General features: G+C 39.7%; 1 protein-coding gene across 20 annotated transcripts in view; it reads left to right on the top strand.

Moving 5' to 3' along the window:
• Window positions 1-559: 559 nt before the first annotated feature.
• Window positions 560-22,549, top strand: part of CLASP2 (cytoplasmic linker associated protein 2) — a 136,652-nt gene continuing 114,662 nt past the window's right edge. For 15 of the 20 annotated variants that reach the window (XM_044455257.1, XM_044455276.1, XM_044455322.1 and 12 more), the window contains exons 1-5: window positions 561-1,925; window positions 9,840-9,918; window positions 13,761-13,864; window positions 21,754-21,845; window positions 22,139-22,214. In XM_044455257.1, the coding sequence (XP_044311192.1) occupies window positions 1,731-1,925; window positions 9,840-9,918; window positions 13,761-13,864; window positions 21,754-21,845; window positions 22,139-22,214 (546 nt within the window). In that variant the 5' untranslated portion in view covers window positions 561-1,730. Of the gene's footprint in view, window positions 1,926-9,839; window positions 9,919-13,760; window positions 13,865-21,753; window positions 21,846-22,138; window positions 22,215-22,549 lie in introns of all 20 variants that reach the window. The other 5 variants (XM_044455203.1, XM_044455211.1, XM_044455267.1 and 2 more) reach the window with 2 other exon arrangements.

Below are 22,549 nucleotides of genomic sequence, written 5' to 3' on the forward strand. Positions count from 1 at the left end.
AAAACGACTGAGCGAGCCCATGTCACCTAAGAGCATCGAAATCTCTCAAGGCCTTCCTACTTCCTTCTCGAGAAGCTTCCCCCTTCCGACAAAGCACAGGCGCCCATCCCCTCACAAAGACCGAAGCTCCCAAACGCCCCGCAAGAAAACCCGCGAAAGGCCCGCAGGTCGCCTGCCAGGCGCGCGGAGAGGAGGGGCCTCCGCGTGGGCACTCAAAGTCAAGACCCCACCAGGGGCGCCGGTTTTCTCCCTGAAAGACCGGGCCTATTCCAATACATTTTCAGAGGGCTTAAACCGCTCTCAGTCCATAATTCCGTATCTATATTTAGGCGGCCGTGATACCTATTCTGAGTCTCTTACTCTGATTCTGGGTTACACGGTACGAAACAGGCACCTGGTTAGGCTACTAAAACTATGTGCATCTCGCCTCTCCTCCCCGTACGCAGGATCTGATTGGTTGAGAGAACCGAAGGAAGTGGTGGTATCTTAGAAGAGGTGCAGTGGAGGAGTAATGAGTGCGCGCGCGCGCGCGCGCGCACCTTGCTTAAGAGGTCCGTGCAAAATGCGCGCTCGGCTAGGGGGTGAACCCGTCGAGATCCGTCGGCTCGGGCACAAGCTTTGATCACCGAAAGAAACGGCAGAAGGGGCGTGTCTGAGCCTACACATGCGCGGGAAGTGGGAGGAAGTGTGTCAGGTTCTTTGAAGGGGGGGAGCATGTAACAAAAAAAAGCTAAGAAGCAGAGCCGTTGGGTCGGGCATTGCTAAGCCGAGGGGGCGCGTGCGCGCGGCGGAAAGGGAAGGAAAAGGCGGGGCCTCCGTCGGGCGAGGGACGCCCCCGGGGTGTGCGTCTGGCTGGCTGGCTGGCTGGCTGGCGGTGGCTCGAAGTGGACGCAACTTCCACAGGACGGGGCGGCCGTCGTCGTCGTCTCCGCAGTCTTGAGAAGAAGAGCCGGCGCAACCTCACAGGGTCCCTTCTGGTCCTCCTGCGGCTCAGTCTCCTCGCCCAGCCCGGGGCCGGCGCGGGGAGCATGAAAGTTCCGCCGCCGCCGCCGCCGCCTCCTCCGCAGCACCGGCGCAGCGGCTCTCGCTGCTTCCTGATTCTCCCGGTCAGGAGGAGCGGGCGCTCTTCCTCACTGCGGTGAGAAGCGGCGGGGCATCGAGCGGCGGCCCAGAGTCGCTGGCGCTCGGGCGGCATCTGCGGCAGTTCTCTGCCCGGCCTTCAGGGAGCGTTCCGCGCCTTCCTTCTCCACCTAAAGTGCCTCGCCGTCTCCTGCTGAAGAGATCGATCCTGCTGGAGGAGAAAAGGTGGGAGAGAGGCGAGCACGAAGAAAGCCACGCGCACGTCGCTGTCACCCCCCGAAATAAGCCCTTCACTCGCCTGGGGTTTTTTCTTCCTCTCCCTCCCTTCGTCGAAGCCTGTATTGCAACAGCAGTCACCGGAGTCTCTCTACAGTTTTATTTTTTCGAGATGACTTAATGTTTTGTCAAGGGCTGGTATTTTTCCGTCTGGGGCTTATTTTTTCTGGCAAAAGAAAGGCAATCGCTCTTCTCCCCCTTTCTGCAGGACAGACTTTTAGGGGTGAAGAGGAAGAACATTCTTGAATACCTGAATTTCATTGCAGCTGGGAATTACTCTTGGGACATTCCCCTATTCATTCTTGCATCCTCTTAAGCTATAAATAGATCCGGGTTTTCTTTGCTGGATTCTGTAAAGTTCAGTTCTGATCAAAATGGAGCATGGCAAGATGGATTATTTCTGTGATCAGGTACAACAGAAAGATGTGGGCCACAGGATGCAGATCGGCCAGGAATTTCTGGAATATTTGAATGATCCCAGTGTTTCCACTGATCTTGACCAGGATCAGCAGCGCCTTGATAAAGTGATTGATGAATTAACAGGATGGGTGAACTCTAGTAATTACAAGGTAAGACTAATTATGCCTGGTACTGTGGGCAGTAGGAGCAATCGGTGTTTTTCTGGGATTTGCCCTTTCACTGAATCTTCTTGTGAGATAAAAACACATTTCTGTTAAAACTAGTTGTATTTTTAAATGCCTTTTCTGGAAATGGCAATGTTTGTTTTGTAGACTAAATAATATGACATAAGGGCAAGATAGAAATTTAAACCTGTGGGTGTGCTATCTCAGGGTTGCAGTCCCGTCTCTTTATAACTCTTGCTGAATTCATTTGTACATGAATGTAAACATGCACTGGGAGTAACTGGATATTATCGTGTTGATCCCATTCTAGATTTGTAATGACATTTTGAGAAGGGATTGTTTTATTACTTTTTTCTGATGGACTAATTGAAAATGATTTTTGTGTGAATAGCCCATTGCAGCATCAGATAAATCAGTGATGCATTCAATGAGTTATTTTGCTACCTCTATACAGTAATTTTCAATCCATCTAACCTTACAGAAAATTCATAATGACTCCTGCTTTAATTTTTTATGCAGGTTTTCTTGGCTGTAATACAAGAAAGTAGTAATCAGCAAGGAATGAGGTGGAGAAAATAATGGCATCTTAAACTTCTGAGATTGCAGTAGAAATCCTGAGCTATTTTGTCAATAATGTATGTCTCAAGTTCGGTAGCTATTCTGCCGTGCATTAACTGTTGCTAGTTGACTCTTCCGTCATCTGGTGGCAGTATTGCTCTGTAATACAGGCTTCAAATGTATGGGTTCCCCAGAGATGTAACTAGGTGTAAGTATGTGTAATAGCTGTGTGTGTATACACACGCATGCACACACAAAATATATTTGAATTTTGGGGAAGTATTAAATTATATTGCCTCCTCCAAACCTTTTATTAACCTAGTCTAATTGCAAATTTATACATCAAGGCAGAAATGAGTTAATGTTTAAATTTGTGAACCATGATGTATTTGGCAGATGCTCAACATACACTTTCAGGTAGGTGGGCTCACATCACCCTAAGCCGCCCTGTGAATAAACCATGGTTGGTGGTTTATTTTGTGAGTCACCTGCAGTGTGCCTGATAGACATTTCTGTTCACCATGGTTGGTTCTTTTTTCCCTTTACAGATGCTTTTTCATTGACAGCATGACATTTGACCCCTGGCAACTATGCACAAATTAGCTTATATGCAATCTTGACTAGAATTGGATAACATTAAATGCACATAGGGGAAGCACCAATAAAAATCTGGGGTTTTTAGTTCAGTTTTCAGGAGTCAAAACAGTATGGATGCAGTTGTACTTTTATTGAAGCTTTGGAAAATATTAAGTCAAAGAATGAGTAGTGGTCCTTCCAAAATACTGCTTTGGCATCAATGGAAGGGCAGTCACTGGTAAGATTTCAAAAGTGAGCTGCAAGAAGTTTGGCTGCTCTTGCCAGCTGCCTCTATAGCTCTTCCTAACATCTTGCTAGGTTCAGAAAACACAACCTCTCATGGGTCAGAGAATCCCCAAAACAAGCCATGGGTCCTCAGGGTCGCTTGTTTGTGAACAGTAAACCATCCTACAAAGACAATGCTAGCTTCAGACAACAGAACAACTGACTATGGCTAATTACCCATGGTTGATTGTTGTGTCATTTAAACCAGGTTTGTGGGGATGAATTTACACAGTATGGTAACCTACCTTTTGAATAAACGCACAGTGCACCTAATAGAAGATCAAACTTATCATGAATAGTTTTCCCAGCCCTTTTCCCCAGTAAGACAAGTTCCAGATAGCAGAACCTGTCTTCTCTCACCTTTCCTGCTCTGATCACAACCCTGTTTTGTGTTCATACTTTTTTTTCCAAAGCATCATGCCACTACCAATGACAGGGGTCCAACAATGGCACTTTACAGTGATTGTCACTGTCATGATATCTTTTGGGCATACATATTTTAAAATATTTTTGTACTGTGCAGGTATACACTTAAGACTGCCCAAGAGTCTTGTCTGGCCAGTTTCCTGGCTGTCAGTACCATCTGATGACACCTGATGCTGCCGCTATCCAAGATATTTGGCCCTCCATCCAATTCCATATCTACAACTACATTTCTCATATTCCTGCTTGTATCAGGCTCATTATGTCCAGGATTACACTGGTCATCTTTCCTCCCAAAGCTTCATCTCTTTGTTCTCATTCATTGTCAGCATCACATCCATTCTGTTGATAAGGCACAAAATCTTGGTTTTCTCTTTGACTATTCTCTCTCTTGTTCCTTCCACTATCCCGTTTTGTTGCTTCTCCCTTTACAAGGGAGCTGCTGTGGTGTGGTGGTGAAGCATTTAGGAATGTGAGTTATGAGATCAGGGTTCTAGTCGCCACTTATCAGTGAAACTTAACTGGGCAGCTTTGAGCCAGTCACAGACTCTCAGCCCAACCCACTGGGTTCTTGTAAGGATTAAATAGAAAGGAGGAGAGCCATGTAAGCCTCCTTGGTTTACTTGTAGTAGGAAGAAAGGCAGGATATAAATGCAATGTAATAATAATATAATGTTACAAGAACATGGTCCCTTTCTCTCTCCCTTCAGTAAAAATTCTTGCCCATTCTTATATGATCTCTTGCTTTGACTATTGCAGTTTTCTCAGTTTCGCTGTCTTGCCTTTGCTTACATTCACCTGGTCTTTCAAACTGTGCACGTTTCTCATCATTCTGGCCTTGTGGCTCTGCTCCTTATATCCCTTCACTTGCCTCCTGTTTGCTTCCAGATCCTGCACAAACCTCTTGCCCTTACTTCCAAAGTCTTCCATTACATTTTTTAACCTTATTTCTCTGTGCTCACTGCCCAACAAATTTGTTACTTTAACCTTGTGTATGTGCTTCACTACCCTCAGCTGTTTTCCCTTTGACAACTCTGTCCATTTTCCCCTGTACTCCCTTTAAGCACTCCCATTCTGGAATTTTTCCCAGAATGGTACAGTGTAATCACTTTCCTTATTTCCTCTGGCCCATCTTCAAAATTCATCCAAGAAGCTTTTGAATCATCTTTCTGGTCATGATACCTTATGAAAAGCTAAATCAAAGTACCTGTGGTTGAAGTAGTCACACATTTTTCATCTGCTTATCCGTGATTTCAGTTCATTCTTCCTCTGTTTCCCTGTGTTTATTTTAGTTTGTAAACTTTTTGGGATAGGGGTCTGTTCTTTATACAATACCCATGTGCATTGGTGGTGCTATCCTGTTCTAGAGACTGTATTTCACTTCTAATATAAAGACAGTATTGATTTTGCTCTAGAGATGCAGGGATGAGCATACATGTCCGGTTTTAATGTATAATGCTTCACGCAGAAAAAATGTAAAATTTCTGGGACTTCTGAAGCCCTGGGGGAAAACGCTGTTTTGAGAGTAAAAATGAAGAAGAATGCAAAAATTATTTAATTTGTGCTTTTTAACTCTAAAGTTACTTTGAAATTTGCAATTGATTACTTCCGCAATCTGTTAGTGTCCAGATGTTTTGGACTTCGGCTCTCATCAGTCCCATTCAATATGACCAATGGTCAGGAATGCTGGAGATTGTTGTTTATCTGGAGGGCATCAGGTTAGGGGAGGCTGCTTTAGGAAATAAAATGCATTATGTTGTAGTCTGCTCATTTTTATCATTGACATCAAATGCTTTTAAAAGTAAACTCAAATAATTTGTATTTATTGTCTGCATAAAATATATTTTTGCATTTATTGTATAAGACATGATAACTTTATGAGCAGAGCAAGTTTGGGGAATCTGGTGTAAAGGAAAAGCTGTGGAGATTGTACAGTGGTACTTTGGCTCACGAACTTAATCCATTCCAGGACTCTGGTCCTGAAACAAATTGGTTGTGACCCAAGTCAAATTCCCCCACAAGATTCAATGTAAATAAAGTTAATTCGTCCTGGCCCCTCCGAAAGTGGTTGTGAGCCAATTTTTAGTGGTGAGCCAAGTCAAAGTACCCCTTAAGGTTCAATGGAAATAAGGTTAATGGTTCTGTAACTATTTTTTTACATCAGAAAAAATTGAAACAAAGTGACAAAGAACAACAAAGTAGTGTACAGTACAGTGGAGAACACTAACCTAGGTGGAGTGGAGGTTAGTGTTTTGAGGGAGAGTCCCCCTCCATAAGGACATTGGGGAAATCTCTGTCAGGGGTTTCCTCTCTTTGTCTCTTAGCTGCAAGGTCAATTTTGGTGAAAAATCTGTCTATAGTCACTTGTTTTTTTTTCCTGCGCTGCATAACCCTCTGGAAATGAGAGACCACATTATTGTTCATCAGATCCAACACTCTGTTCATTACAGTTATGTTGGGGTGGTGCTTCTCAAAGAAATCCTGGCAAAGGCGTGCTCCTGCAGGAAAGACGGGTGCAGCACCGCACAGCCTGCACATACGCAACTGCGATCGTGGCCCTCTCCCCACTCGGGTGGGGGGAGAGGGCCACGATTGTGCTGGTTGGGTGGGGAGAGATGCTCAAGATTGTACCCATCTTTCCTGTAGGAGCGCACCCGTGATCACGCATGTCTTCCCTGCACGAACACAACTGCACTCGGGGAGGGGGGGAGATGGCTCTGTTCTTGGTCGCTACCCAATGCAGAGTTCGTGACCCAAGTCAAAATTTTCATGAAATTTTTGTTCGTGACCCAATTTGGTTGTGAACCAAGGTGTTCGTGAGCCGAGGTACCACTGTATTTAGCTGAGAAAAGTGTTCTCATCTATTAGGAATGGAAAGCAGCCATATTTAAATTGAGAACCTTTATGCTATCTCAACCTATTGGAAGAAGGGACTACTACGGTTTTCAGTGACCTTATTGCCTGTGCCACACCATGCAGAGTCCCATCTGACAGCAACATCCCTTCTCTGTGCTGGCATCTTCCCTTCTATGATGCCTCAGACACCAGCAGTGACTAACAACTTGTTTACCCTGGGTTTTCCCAGCCATCAGCTTATCCAAATCCTGTTATGCTTTTAATGATGTATTGTTTGGTAGTGTGTTGGTAGCAGCTTCCATATTTTTATAGGAGGAAGTATAAATGTGCTTAAATGATGGTTTTATAGCTGATGCAGCTTAATTAAAATTGTGGCAGCGAGTTAATTTTTATGAGGAAACTTTGCTGGTCTGTTGCACTGGTGGCATTGGCAGGATAATCCACAGTGCTTCTGTCCTCTGTTGGTTTTATGTGAGAATTATATTGACTACCACAGCATCTAACTAGAACATATGCAGAAATACACTAAACTAAAACAATTTGCCAAGAAGGTACTTTTTCCATGGTATAATATTCTGTCTCTACTCACATGAGATAGAACATCATTTAATGTTTGTCAGTGAAAGATACACTGGATTAAAGGATTTTAACAATTTGTCTTCCCCATGATTTTATTTCCTGAAATTTTACCATGGTCTTTCTATAAATGTTTATTACATTGTTGTTATTACTTTTGGTGAGGAAATATACACATTTCTGTTTTAAATATTTTATTGAGCATTCTTTAAAAAGAAAGGAATCATAATCAAAAGTTACTCAGTTTTTTGGGGAAAAACAAAATGTATTTTTCCAGACTTTCATAAGTTTACACAGAGGTTACAAGTTTTAATATGCTAAATGCTTGCTCAGAATTGCCCATGTAAGTAAAGAACATCTTTATTTTTGTACAAAGGTAAATATGCTGCTACCTGAAATGAGGTTTGCAAACCTTTTTTCAACATTAGGCTTTTATATTCCTTTAATTTTTAAATAAGTTCAGAGTGTATTGTGCCTAGCTTGACTTTTTAGTGTTTGCTCTGTTAGCATCCTGTGAGCAGCCTAGACCAAAAACCACACCTTGCTTGCATGCAGATATGTTAAACTTCTTTCAGTAGCCTGATTGTAATTCATACTTTTCCTCTGCTGGCATTTTGGTAAGCTATTTGCAATATTCTCATGATATAAATATTATAGTGAACATTTAAAACTTGCTAAGAATTTTTAAAATACAAAGCACCACCACACTCCTTTGTTTTCGACAAGATGTCCAAGTTGCTACTTAATGGTGTTTCATAGGATAATTGCCTTTTGAAATTGGGTTGTGAATATTTTATTTTATCTCTTTATTCCATTATAATTTGATATGTTTACAATTGACTTTACTTTTGCCAACTAATCCAGCTTGGCATTCAAAACTATTGTTTTCCCATGTTTTACTTTGCCTGTGAATTCATCAATACTTGCAACCCACTCTTCTCCAGGGCTGGGATCCAAAGGGAAGAGTTAGTGTTGGGCTAGGGCATCCTTCCCCAACCTGGTTTTCTCCAGTTGTTTCATATCAAAACTCCTAGCATTCCTGACTAATGTTCATGCTGACAGAGGCTGATGGAAGGTGAACTCCAAAAGATCTGGAGGATACTAATTTGAAAAAGGCGTAATTAGAGTTATCCCACTATTCCCACAGTCCTTTATATGCTCTAAAAATATATGTCTTGATCAGTAGGCGTTTCAGTGCAGCTTTGCCAAAATTGGAATTATTCATGAGACTCTTTGCATCCTGACACTTATTTATTTAGAGGCATCATTGCCTTCAGAGCAATTTATTTAATGCATGACTTATTAGAATTGCAGCTTGGCAGCACAGTTCTATGCTCAGCAGTAAATCCCACTGAATTCAGCAGGGCTGAATTCAAAAGTGGCTGTAGGAGTACAGATTACTGGAGTTTCAAGTGACTGCATGTGTTCTATGAACTTTATACAATGTCCTTTATCTGCATAATTCTGTACTTTGCAATAACTTTGGTTATTGCAATCAAAGTTACAATTAGATGAAAATTTGCACCATTTAAAGAAAGGCTATTTTATTGGTAGTAAAGTTTTCATGTACTGAGACATAGGCAGGTCTGAGTCAAATGTTTTCAAAAATTGAGATCAGCCATTGCTTCTCTGTCCCAAAATTCATTGTGAGTTGTAATCTTATACCTGAAGCACCTACCAGTGACTATTCAGACTGCAAATCTCTATTTTGAGACTTTCTAAACTGCAGCTCTTATAGCTGCAACTTGTGGCCTGAATTTTGGACTTTACTCCTATCCCCTGCTTTTTACTCCTATCCCCTGCTTTTGTACTACCTAGCCTGATGAAGAATTCTGATAAACTCAACAGCCTAAACATTTCTGTGGTGTTCTGAATAGTTCTAATAAAGGTATTGCCAAACTGCGCATTTGAATTATACTGTTTTTCTTGCCCATTATAAAGCACTATGTTAATTTATTCATTAAAACAAGCCTGTGTTTGTCCAAGTACTTTGTTTTTAATTTTCCCACAGAAGGCACAGTTCTGCCTATGTTTTGCACCTTGCCTCATTTAAGCTTCTGCTTGCTTTTTTGCTAAATTAAAGATGGCAGTGGAAAGAATACAATTGGCTATTTCTGTTTCTTCTAGACCTAAACTCTGGGGTCAAGGCTCTGTAGTTCTAAGTTAGAGCATTATTTATTTTCATTCTTTTAAATAATGGGAGGAAAATAATGTCCTTTAATGGAACTCTCTTTATTTTTTTAGCCTGAGGAATACTCAAGTTTTCTTCTAATTACAATTAAAAAGGTGAAAACTGCTGAGACTTAATGGACTATTATCTGAGACTAGGCTATGATGGGTTTGTTGTCCTATCCCAAAAAAGATACGACTAGTCTGTAGTCATGACACAGTGTGACTGATTTCTGGTTTACATGTTGAACAAGATTTGAGATTTTGCTCTGTATCTGTTTTAAGCTCATGACGTAAATGTTTGTTTATAAAGCATATAAGATCAGTTATGCAACTTTTCTTTAAAATTCCTCTAACTTCTCTTTCTGAAAGCTTTTATAGATGCATGAAGCTGCCTTAGCTGGTTGAGTAAATTGTCTTAGGATCTTACATTTAAGGCCTTCATTATTTCCGTAGGTGTCATTACTTGGATTAGATCTTCTAGGTGCCTTTGTTGACAGACTGTCAGGACGCTTCAAATCCTATATAGGACCTGGTGAGTGGCTTTCTTATTTCTTTGTAAAATAACTTAATATGGGTTATTTGGGCTATAGTTATTCATTTCAATGCATTACCTCATAGAATTAATGACAAAATATGTACTAAGTTTAGCTGATTGCAGGGGTGACAAATGGCTTGAGTTATCCAAATACTACTTCTGTACAAGTGTACTAGATTCAAGCAATTATGCATTGCAGTACCAAAATTCCTTCTGCAATACTGAGAATGTGCTTGGTAATATGAATGGTGGAAAGAGTTTCTGTAATTTTCTGCATTTTGACGAATAGCTTTTCATACACCACATCCCTGTGCGTTTCCTGTTAGACTCCAGATGACTTCTGGAGAACACCTATTGCATTTTATTTTGTACCCTGTTATCCTGCAAACAAAACATGTTTATCCTGTCAGTTGTGAACATAGTATATACAGCATGCATACAAAAATAAATATTACATTCTGTTGGTTACATGGTTTAAACAGCTATAATAAAGGCTAAACAGCACTTAAATATCTTCAAAGATGATCTCAGAGTCAGTAGAGATAAATGTGAGTTAAGTATTTCCTAACATGGTGCTTCCTCTGGGGCCAAGCAGTGGGGATTATTGCATATGGCAGAAGAAGCCCATGCTGTGGTGCTTATGCCATCAGCTTCCAAAGAAATCTGTGCTTTGTTTGGGTTAACTGCTGGGTTGTTTAGCCCATCCCTATCCACAGCCTATGAAGGAACAGACTCAGGGTTGCGAGCTGTAGTGGAAAAGAGCGATCCATTGTAGGTGACATGCCTCTAGTCCCTAATAGTGCTTCATTTTTAAACCAGTGGGTTGCCATTATGTGTGATTTTATTTATTTAAAATATTTATATGCCGCTTTATTCGCAAAAAAGCCTCAGGACAGCTTACAATATTCAGGTCTAAGTATTAAGTATATTCAGGTCTAAGTATGTTAAATGTGGCTTGCATAGGATCAAACTTTCTCCTATCCGCTTGTCCTTATGTGCGAACAACCCTATGAATGGTTGCATCATGTGAACTGAGTAATAAACTGTATTCTCGGCTTATTAAGCTGTATTCTGTAACAGCTGTGGATTGTCTTGCAGAAGAGTAAAGAAGCTGTGGCTTGTTTGCCCATATTCTGATTTGTTTGTGTCATACCCAGTTTAGCAGATTTTTAGAACCATTTTGTTTTCAGGCTGCCCTTCCTAGACACTTCTAGAGCAACAGCAAAGAGAGCAACAGCATAAACAAGTCAGAGTAAATCAGTGTTCTGGGTTCCAACATCATGATAAGCCAGAATTCCTAATTCTCATAATTCATGAGAACTGGCCTGGTGTGATGGTTAAGAATATTGGACTGGGGCTCAGAAGATCTGAGTTATAGTCCCTGCTCAGCCATGAAGCCCATTGGGTGACTTTGGGCAAGTCACTGCTTCCCAGTCTAGCCTATCCTCTCAGAGGATTGTTGCTGTGAGGACAGAATGCAGAGGAGAACCTTGTAAGCTGCCTTGTTTTAGTGACTGGTTTTCTTTGATGTTCCTATATTTTTAAATAATATCTTTTTAAAAGAAAATGTAAAAAGCAGTATAAAAATAGAGGGCAGAAAAAAGCTAAATATTAATTGAGCACATACATACAAAGAGCTATATGCTAAAGCAGTAGGAAATGAACAATTGTCAATCCCATATGAAACCACAAAAATTAGAGCAAATTTCTTGCAAAATGCATATTAGAAAAAGTCTTGTAAGCCTGTGAAAAAAACACAAATATAGCTGTGTTGAGGAATTTGGATTTTGTATGTATGTTGTAAAGCAATTTTTGGATAACATTAACACTGAACAAGAAACTTCCGTATGTATTCAGATGCAATATCTAAAACTTTACTAACTTTTCTTCTTTTTTTTAGCTTGACATATTCACTTCAATCTCAAACTAGTAAAATATCTTTTAAAGATAAAACATTGGTTGACTATAGTTTGTAGGGTTGTTTTGGTTAGCATACATGACAGAAACCTGAGCATTCAGCATTGACTCTCTTGTTGGTATAGGCCTAATTTAATACTTTTGTTACTCAGAAACATTGGATCCAGCATAGGAGTATTAACTATTATTGCCAAACAAAGGCAATATTAGAAATGTCATCCCTGACTATATTGTACTTAACTATCTTAAATATGGTATTGATTAAAAGTAAAAGCCAAATATGTCAGACTTGACTAGTATATCATCATTTTACAAGACTTGATAATACAGTGAGGATTTCAAATTAGAAAAACCAAAGGATCATGGTCCTATTAGATAAACACAAGAAATGGCAGGTGGGGTGGTATGGAGTACCAAATAGATTAAATCTAGTGTATTCGCAAACTAAATATTGTCCTTCCAGCACTCACTATGGGGCAGTTTGCCTCACCAAATTTTATGTTTTTGTAAAGGAGTATTGGCTTCCACACGCTCAAAAATGTCCATTCCTGATCAGGACCTTTTCCAGTCTGTTTAGGGCACTTCAGTCAGACTAGGTGGTCCTGACAAGCTGATCTTTATTGAAGGGCAGGCAAGGAGTACAACCATGGTGAATCTCCTTGATCTCTCAGTGGTTTTTGATGTTACTGATCACAGTATCTTTCTGGATAGGCTCCATGGTTTGGGAGTCAGGAGCAGAAGGCTACAGATTCCTTTTTGTTATCTCCATGCATCACACGAATGGGTTCTGCACCTGTGCGGAGCCTGTTGCTGGCAAGATTCACTAGCTAAGAGCATTTTGGTGGGAACCCTTCCCCCACCCCAGCATCAGTAAAAAATAGAGGTGCTCCTGTCATTTCCCTCTTTCTCTTATACTTTTTCTCTGTTTTCCCTCTGTCTGTCTTTTTAATGTATTTCTGAGTGTCTTTATCTACCTATTCTTCCTCAAGTACTTCATGAGCTTTTCCTTAACCACTACCTTTTTTTTTACCAATGGTTTTGGAGTCAGAAGCAGAAAGCTACAGCTTATTGTAGGGCTGTGTCCAGAGGATAGTGTTGGGTGATCATAGCTCAGGCCAATAACAGTTAGCTATGGATTCTACAGAGTTCTATACTATCCCGATGCTATTCAGCATGTATAGGAAAGTTGCTGAATTATTCCATATCAAACACCTTGTTGGATTTGTGGTTGCCGCTTGGGATTTCCATATATTGCTACATCACTTTAGCATCCTTGTGGCAGAAGTAATGTGCATACTCAAGGTGATTGTTAACATAGCATAGGTTGAATAGGATGGATTACTGTGCATTAGAGCAATATTCTTCCATCTGGTGCCTGCCAGATGTTTTGAACTACAATTCCAGGATTCCTGATTGACCATGCTGGATAGAACTCATTAGAGTTGGAACGTTCTAGACTTGTGGTCTGAAGATGATATTTTCCCAAAATGGCATGTTGAGAGTTGAAAACTTCTTGTTCTTTTCTGGGGTGTTCAGAAAGCAGTTCTCTTTTAGTCACTAGTTTATAAGTTGGCCATATTTGGCCTTCAAAAACAGTAGTTCAGATGTGACTAGGCAGAAAAAGAAAGTTTCCTAGAAAACTATTTGGCTCAATGTAGAGATATGGAGAACGCAAATGCTTGCATGCTACACTCTGACTTTTGAGTTGGTCTAGCAAAGATACTGCCCTAATAGGTATTTTGGGATTTTTCTTATGGTTGCTAGGGCTGCTTTTGCTTTTTGGTTAATTATAGAAATCTTAAAAGTAAAAAATATCGATCAGTTGCTTTACTGTTGGAAACATAAATCATTTTGGCAGTGAACTTGAAGGTACAATTTTACTGTGAACTTGTATTACATTAATCCTTATTTCTGTTCTTTAGTTCTTATAGTGTTGATGGATCGAATGGGAGATGCCAAAGACCAGGTTCGCGAACAAGCACAGAATCTTGCTTTGAAGTTAATGGATCAAGCAGCTCCACCGATGGTATGGAGTTACTGGAAGTTTGGGCAATGTATTTATACTATTGTTGTAATAGATTTAATAAATACAAAGCAGAGAGTACTTTTTATATTTGCACAGAAGAGAAAATCTTAGGAGATTCAGTTTTTCTCATCTGTATTTGGGTCTAGCAAAATTTGCTCTTCTGCCTAAATATTAGAGGTGCAAGAACCCTATTGCACATAATCCATAACTGAGATTATTCTGTTAGGGAATCCTTTTGGCTGTCTGAAATACACATAGGTCTGGAATATAGAATCACAGAATAGTAGAGTTGGAAGGGGCCATGAAGGCCATTGGGTCCAACCCCTGCTGTTGCAGGACAGCAATTTACACCATCCCATTCAGTTTGTTGTCCAGTTTCTCTTGGAATGGCTCTAGTGTGGGAGAGCGCATGATCTCTCTACCAGTGAACTGGTTTCACTGTCATATTGTTCTGACAGGGAGGAAACTTTTCATGATATCTAGCCTGAATCTGGGTTGTCACAACTTGAATTAATTATTCCATGTCCTATACTCTGATATCAATGGGAAGAGATCTTGACCTTCCTTTTTGTGACAGCCTTTGAAGCACTTATAGGGGGATATTTTTATTTGGAAAAAAAATTGTTTCCAAATAAATTTGTTTTCCATAAATAAATGGAAATTATTTTAAATTTGCATTCCAAATAAATATTTGTTTTCATGAACAATATTTTTATTTAGGGTTGTAAATTTAACATACTCATTATTTTAGATTGTCCCTTAACTCGAAGATAGAGCTGTATGAAGAGGTTATGTCTTGTTTTATAGTGAAACTGTGCTGGTGAGGAGCTCTGAGGAAAATGAAGGACTAGGATTAATCCATATTAATAACAGGGCTGTAACCTTCTTATGGTAATTAATCAGTGATTTAATTGGTTCACTCTGCATAAGCATATAATAGTATGAGAGAAAAATAAATGCACATATGTATAAGAGCAGGTACCATTTCAAAGGGAAAAAAGTGGATTTCTTCCTTTTTCTTTTTGATGGTGCATGGCAAGCACTGTTTTGTAATATTAAAACTAACATTTTTTAAAAAAATTATGCTGTTCAATTATTTATTTATTTATTTATAAAATTTCTATGCCGTCCCATTCACCAAAGCCTCGGGGCGGCTCACAAAACATTAAAATATAATACATTAAAAATATAAAACAAATTTACAATATAAAATCAGGACCATCATTTTAGATCAAACTTCTTAAAAGTATTTAAACAGCATGATCTTGATGTTTGACTTTTTGAGTTTTTCTTTTTCCTTTTTCCTATTTCTTTTCCTATTTCCTATTTACTGTTTTCTTTTTCCTAAATCATTCTGCTTTTTTAGTATGGTGTCCTGTATGTATGTTTTGCATTTTACAGACTTCCCCTTGTTCAAGCTCCATTTCATCACCATTCTTCTTGTGCTAAGTCAAGCTGTATCAATCTGCTTTAAGTTCCTGGAAACCCTTAACCATACTTAATGGGATTAGCAACAAGCTATAGGATTGCTCCTGAAACCCTTAACCATGGTTAATAGGATTGGGATTGTGCTGTAGGATTGCTCCTCTCATCTCCCATGCATATTCTCCTTGTCCTCAATTAATGCTTGCTTTTTACTTATTTTATTTCTGTATCATCAACAGCCAACACTCATTGGGCAGTTCCCAACAATTAAAACTATAGATTACAATACAATAATATTAAAAAGTCATCCCCAACTCATGGTGACCCTCTCAATTGAAAATACTCCAAAATGCCCTATCCATGATAGCCCTGCTCTGCTTTTGTAAATTCGAGGCTGTGGCTTCCTTAATGTAGTTGCACTGTCTCATATTTGGTCTTCCTTTTCTTCTTCTGCCTTTGACTTGGCCTAGCATGATTGTCTTCCTCAGGGAACTTGGCCTTTTCATGATGTGCCCAAAGTATGATGACTTGACAAACTGAGTTTTGTCATTTTTGCTTCTAGGGAAAGTTCTGCCTTTACTTGATCTAGGAACCACTTGTTTATCTTTCTACTAGTTGAGGGTATTTGCAAAGCTCTCCTCTAGCACCACATTTCAAATGCATCGGTTTTCTTGCTGTCACCTTTTTTCACTGGCCAGCTTTCATACCAATACATAGTGATTGGGAATAGTGTAGATGATTGTGGCATTCGTCTCCAGTTAAGTGTGTTCACATTTGGTCATATTTCCTAGCTTCTTAATTGCTGCTTTTTACTTGCAGTTCCAGTCAACTTTAAATTCTTGGCTGCAGTCACCATTTGAATTGATGGCTGAGCCAAGATATGTAAAATATTTCACAATGTCAAATTTCTTCATTGTTGACCTTAAAGTTGTGTAATTCTTCTGTAGTCACAACTTTTGTTTTCTGAATGTTCTGCTGCAGTCTGAATTTTGTACTTTCTTCTTTCACCTTCATCAGGAGTCATTTCAATTACTGCTTTCTTCCAGTAATACAATTTCCTCTGCATTTCCTAAATTACTGATGTGTCTTCCACCACTTGTGACCCTTTCTTCTTTTTATCCTAATCCAGCTTTATGTTCTACATACAGATTGAACAGATAGGAAAATAAAATGCACCCTTATCTGACTCCTTTGCCAAAGGGAACCATTCTGTTTCTCCATATTCTGCCTAAAAGTAGCTTTTTGTCCATGATACAAGTCACTCATCAGGACAATCAAGTGCTTAGACACCCCCATCTCTTTCAAGAATAAAATATAGTACAAACATAATACAAATTGTGGTATTATATAAAATATTAACCATATAAAACCTAACAGTAATGCAGAGTTTTAAAATACAGTTAAGGGATTTAAAACAATTGAAACTTCAAGATAAATATGCCTGGGAAAATATGAAGGTCTTCACCTGGTGCCAGAAAGTGCACAGTTTAGGTGACCAGACAGACTGCTCTGGGAAACTTGTGCCACACAAAAAAGACTCTCATCTTAGTAGTCTCCTATCTTACTTCCATTGTCAGGGGCTCATTTGTCAGTCTTCCTTTATCAGGGAAGACTGAAGACTTCCTTAGGGTCTGGGCAAGAGGAAATGATTTGTCCCTGCCTCAAAGCTGTTGAGGCCTTTGAATGTTGAGGTCATAAACACTTTAAATCAGGCCCAGAAATGGACTGGAAGCTGGTGCAGAAGAAAATATACTGACATTATATGTTCATTATATGTTCATTAACAATCTTGCTGCAATGCTTTGAACTAGCTAGACCATTTTTAAAGGCAGCCCCACACATAACATTGTAGTAATCCAGATGAGATCTTAGCAGAGTATGGATAATTGTGGCTAGTCTGTTGCTGTCTAAATAATGTTATTGATATATCAGCCTAAGATGATAAAAATTGTTTCATGGTACCGGGTCTGCTTGCGGCTGTAGTGACAATGACCATCCCTAAACTATGGACCTAATCCTCCAAGCGGGTTACAACCCATCCAGAACAAGTTCAATATCATTGAGTTGGGCTGACCACTTGCCCACTAAGAGTACCTCTATCTTGCCTAGATTGAGTCTGTTCATTGGCCCTCATCCTGTCTCCTGCCACACCAGTGTACTGGATTAGAACATGCACTGCCTCAACTGCAGCATCATCTGCATGCTGATCACACATCAGTGTTTATCACCTGATAATCTCCCCCACCAGTTTCCTGTAGATGTTAAATAGTGTAGGAATAAAATAGAACCCTGTACCATTCCATGACATAACTGCTAAGAAACAGAAAAATAGTCCCTCCAGCATCACCCTTTAGAATTAGCCATGCAAGTAAGAGCAGAACCATTGCAGTTCAGTACCTCTAGCTCCCGTGCCAGATAGCATATCCACAAAGATATCAAGGTGAATAGTACCGAATGTTGTTGAGAGTTCCAAGAAAATCGACAGACTTTTTTTCAGGAGTGGCTTAATAATCCCCTCCTTTAAAGTTATTGGCATGACAGCATCTCTAAGGGAGCAGTTGACAGCCTCCTGGGCCCAGCTAAACACTTCTTCCATATTAGATGTGATAAGTTGTGGTCAGACACAACTTCCAGGCCAAGGGTTATACTGCACTGCAGGACTCCATGATTTTGTATCACAAATATAGATTGGTTACTGGAATGTATCAAAGAATTTCAGAAGACAATTAGTCTGTCCCTTATGGATTACAGCAAAACCTTTGCGTGAATCTTGAAAAACTATGGACAGTCCTGAAAGAAATGGTGTGACACAGCACTTGACTGTCCTGGTGTATAATGTGGGCAAGAAGTTACTGTTGAAACAGAATATGGAGAAAGGCTGTAGGCAAAGGTGTATTTACCTATTTTTAATCTATATACAAAATATATGAGAAAAACTAGATTGGGATTAGGGAAAGGATTGAAAATTGGCAGAAGGTAATTTAAAATCTGCAGATGATGTCTCCTGATGAAGGTGAAAGAAGAAAGAGCAAAAGCAGGATTATACCTGAAACTTAAGAAAACAAAAGTTGTGGTTATAGAATAATTATACAACTTTAAGGTGAACAATTGAGAAATTGAAATTGTAAAAGAGTTGACATACTTTGGCTTACTCATCAGTTCAAAGGGAGACTGCAGCCAAGAAATTTGAAGACCAAGACTGGAAAGGATAGCAGTGAAGCAACTAGAAAATAGCTTCAAGTGTTAGGATATTTCAGTTCAGACCAAGCCCAAGTTCATCCGTACTACTGAATTTTCAATCACTAAGTATAGGTGTGAAAAATGACAGGAAAAAAATGGGTGTGTTTGAAATATGATGCTGGAGGAGAGCTTTGAGAATATGCTGAAGGTGAACAGGTGGGTCCTAGAGCAAATTAAGCCAGCATTTTCTCTGGAAGCTATGGTACTTTGGGCACCTCGGGAGAAAGCAAAACTCCCTGGAAAGGACTGTCATGCTAGGGAAAGTCAGAGGCACAAGAAAAAAAGGGAGAGCTAATTGAATCAATTCCAGAAATTCAAGCTACAGCCATGAGTTTGTAAGAGCCGAGCCAGGCTGTCAAGGACAGGACACTTTGGAGGGCATTCATTCATAGAGTCACCATAATTTTGGCACAGCTTGACAGCACATAACAACAACAAAAACTCAATGCCAATTAAAGTTTGTTTCTGACTTTGTTATGATCCAGTGAAACAAGGGTGCTAACATAATCATGGTTAATGTTAGCAAGGGGAATTTGCATGAAAGTTGAAGGTATTGCAGGAAAGGGGAAGCATTTGATCCCACTGCCTGTTACTGATTACTTAAGCATGGTCAAGGGATCAGGAGTACAGCATCTCCAGTACAGTATCTGCATAGGCTTGCAATAGACACCATGGATTTGGATTTGGATCTCTCAGTTTGTATCTGGATCCAGCTTTGTAGTAGATTCTTCAGGGATTGGACATTTTTCAAGACGGTTCACATGATATATTATAGAAAAAGGTACATAATGTGGCTATGCACATGTCATATGTCCATGGTGCCCCCTCCTCCAACCTTGGTTCTTCTACAGATTCTCTTGTGCGAAGTACTTAGATTTAGTCCCTCTTTGCCAGCACTTCTTAGTGCTGTTGGGGAGTGAGAGAACTACAGTCAGCTTGACTGATTCATGAGTCTGTCAGGCTGACCTCTGCCCCATGCCACTGTCAGCCAGAAGTGTTGCAGGCAAAGTAAGGTGAGTCTCTTTCTTCCTGGTGCTGCTAGTCCAACAAGGCTGCTGTGTGCAGCAAGGTAGAAGGGGTAGCTCCATCCACCTGTGCACATAGGTGGCTGGGGTGTTGGAACTACCTCCACATCCTGTTTTGAAGCCGTGAGAAATAGGTCCAGGTGGCTGTGTGTGTAGCTTGCTAGAGTTACTTTGTCTTCCCTGCCATCCTGATATTGCTGACTGAGGCAGATGACAACAAAGCAAGCCTTCTCTGACAAGCACATCACCATGCATGATGCTTCTGACAGCTTCCCTTCAAATGCTACTTGCGCGCTTTTGGGGTGGCTCTTGGCAGCACTTTCTTAGCAGCCGCTTGGCAAGAGTGGCAGGGATTTCTTGCTGCTCTAGCCAAGAGGCTCTGTAGTTGTTTGAGTTATCGTTGGGGTGGCTGTGTCATCTGGATTCCCATGACACAGCAACCCCAGGGTAGGTGACAAATCTTACATCGAGCAGTGAACTGTTGTGATAGCTCATAAAACCCAAAGCTGGGTGTATAAGCTACCAGAAACAGGCCACAGAGAATTAGTACAACATGTCAAATTTATGTGACTTAAAAGCCAGGCACCTGGGCAGTTGTCATGTTGTGTGAAACTTGTTGCTAGTTAGCATTGATAGTTGTGTCACTCACATTTCCACACAAAACTTTGACAATTGGGTAGAATATTACCTTAATTCATTAATATTCCTGTTGATGTTTCAGCTACTCCCCATAGGCTATTTTGTGTATACACATTTCCTGTGTAACTTATTCAACTGTTTGAACACTTAGTTTTTAATTATTTCTCACCAGAATATAATCTGTAAATAAAAACATTTTCAATGATTGTTTGAATGTGATGGGGAAAATGCTGCTTGCTAACAAACTATCATCACTGTTGCTAATTCCGTTGACTTTTTGTTGTATGCATTTTGGGAAGTGTTCTTGAATTATTATACTTATGTTTTGTGCTTCCTTTATCCCCTCCAAAATTAATACTTGGGAGTCATCTAAAATACTGCTCATTTTACTGTGGCCAGCACAAATTGGCTCTGTGTTAGTCAAACATTTCTGAGGAATAAGTAGTTCAGAAGTCTTTTAGATATTTCACTGTTAGGTTGTGCCATGCTAAATTTAAGATAACAATTTCATGAATATGTACAGAAATGGAGCATTTTTTCTAATTGGATTAGAATTCCAGTTACTTAAATAATTTGGTGTTTTCTCATTAGCCTATCTTATATCCCCTGCCACCCCTAGTCTTTTAAAGATGAAAGAGTAGTGTGCGCGTGCACACACACTCACACACATGCAACATCGCTTGTTTTGATCATACTACAGCATGACTTGAATACTGGGAGGGTCTAAATCATAAAATGCTGCAGTCTGGGAAATGTGCTATTGCTCACTGTGCAGCAGTTGCTAGGCAACCTTTTTCTCCTGAATGCCTGCTGAACGGCTGAGATTAAAATGGCAGCATTGCAGCTAAAGGGAGTTGCAGTTGGAATTTGTTTGCTTTGAAATATCATCACAAATCTAGTCCTGTAAGTGTCAAGCTTGCAGAGAACCCAGGAGATAAAGAATTTATAAAGATAGAAGCAAGAAAGGCAAATGAAACATGAGAAGATGAGCATGCTTAGGCGCAGCTGAATGTAGCCCAAGTAATTCATAATAGAAGAAAGATCCAGAGATCATCAGAGAAGCTCACTGAAGGACAGAAACATCACTGGAATTGGAAGGGAAATAGAACCAGTTTTATAAGTGTGTTGAATGAGTACTTTAGAAATATATTGATATGTTTACAAGAATCAGTTTTAAAATCTGAATGAAGGGCATATTGAAGTCACAATGGGATGATTGTTTTTTTGCTGGGGGTTTTTAAAGCAGGGAATGATCAACATGAGAGAACCACTGACTTGAACCTTCAGTTACTTGCATTGTTTCTAGCTTTTGAAAACTGTTATGTATTGTCAGTTATTTTTTTCTTAGTAAAGGGGCTGTTTGGTTTCAGCATTGATGTATGCAGTTGGGCACAGGGGTAATTAAGTTTCGTTAAAAGTTTTTGTCCCAAGAATTCATATAACATTTAATGAATTTGTAGTATTAATTTATAATAGCTATTAGTCATTTCATAACCATGTAACATTATTATTATAGAATATGCATTTCCATCCAATAATCTGACCTTTTGTTTTTAATAGTTAATTTGGGAACGTCTTGCTGCTGGCTTTAAACACAAGAACTATCGTTCACGAGAAGGAGTGTGTCATTGTCTTGTTGCAACATTAAATGTGTATGTATTTCATTTTTAAGGAAATAAGTATTAAAATGAATATTCTTTCCTTTCTGGTAGTATACTCATTTCCATGAAATTTGTACTTGATTTTTAGGGGGGGAAATCCTTAAACTAAAAAGAATCCTCAATCCTCATTTACTTTAAATTTCCATTCTTAAATTTATCCACAGTCTTTCCCAAATTACAAGGTCTCAGTAGCTAGAAGTGTTAGAGCTGTCATGTAGTAACATATGACGATACCGTGCATAAAAGGGAGGGAATGACCCTTGTTTTGGATTTTTCCCCCCTAGGTATGGTGCACAATCGTTAATTCTCAGCAAACTGGTGCCACACTTATGCATCTTGTCTGGAGATTCCAATAGCCAGGTAGGATTATAATTAATCAGAAAGCCATATGTTCTAATTTTTGTATTGTCTGCATTATAGTACTTGTTTTATAAGCAACTTTGCCAGAGATTCTTAAAGATTTAGAATGATGTGAGCTCCTATCAGCCTAGACTGAGAGGTAGAACTTTTATTTTATTTCCTAAAGTATAGAAACAATTACTTTCTTTCATTACTTGTCAGTGGTGGGCAACAGTGAAGCAACTTTCTAATGGAACTTGGCTAGAAACATCTTGAGGTCTGGCATTATCTGATGTAGCTTTAGGATTGTGTGATATTTTAAGATTCCAGAAATAAAATAATAAGGTTGGATCCAG

This window comes from Varanus komodoensis, unplaced genomic scaffold (assembly GCF_004798865.1).
Source record: "Varanus komodoensis strain SLA01 unplaced genomic scaffold, ASM479886v1 scaffold10, whole genome shotgun sequence".
Lineage (NCBI taxonomy): Eukaryota > Metazoa > Chordata > Lepidosauria > Squamata > Varanidae > Varanus > Varanus komodoensis.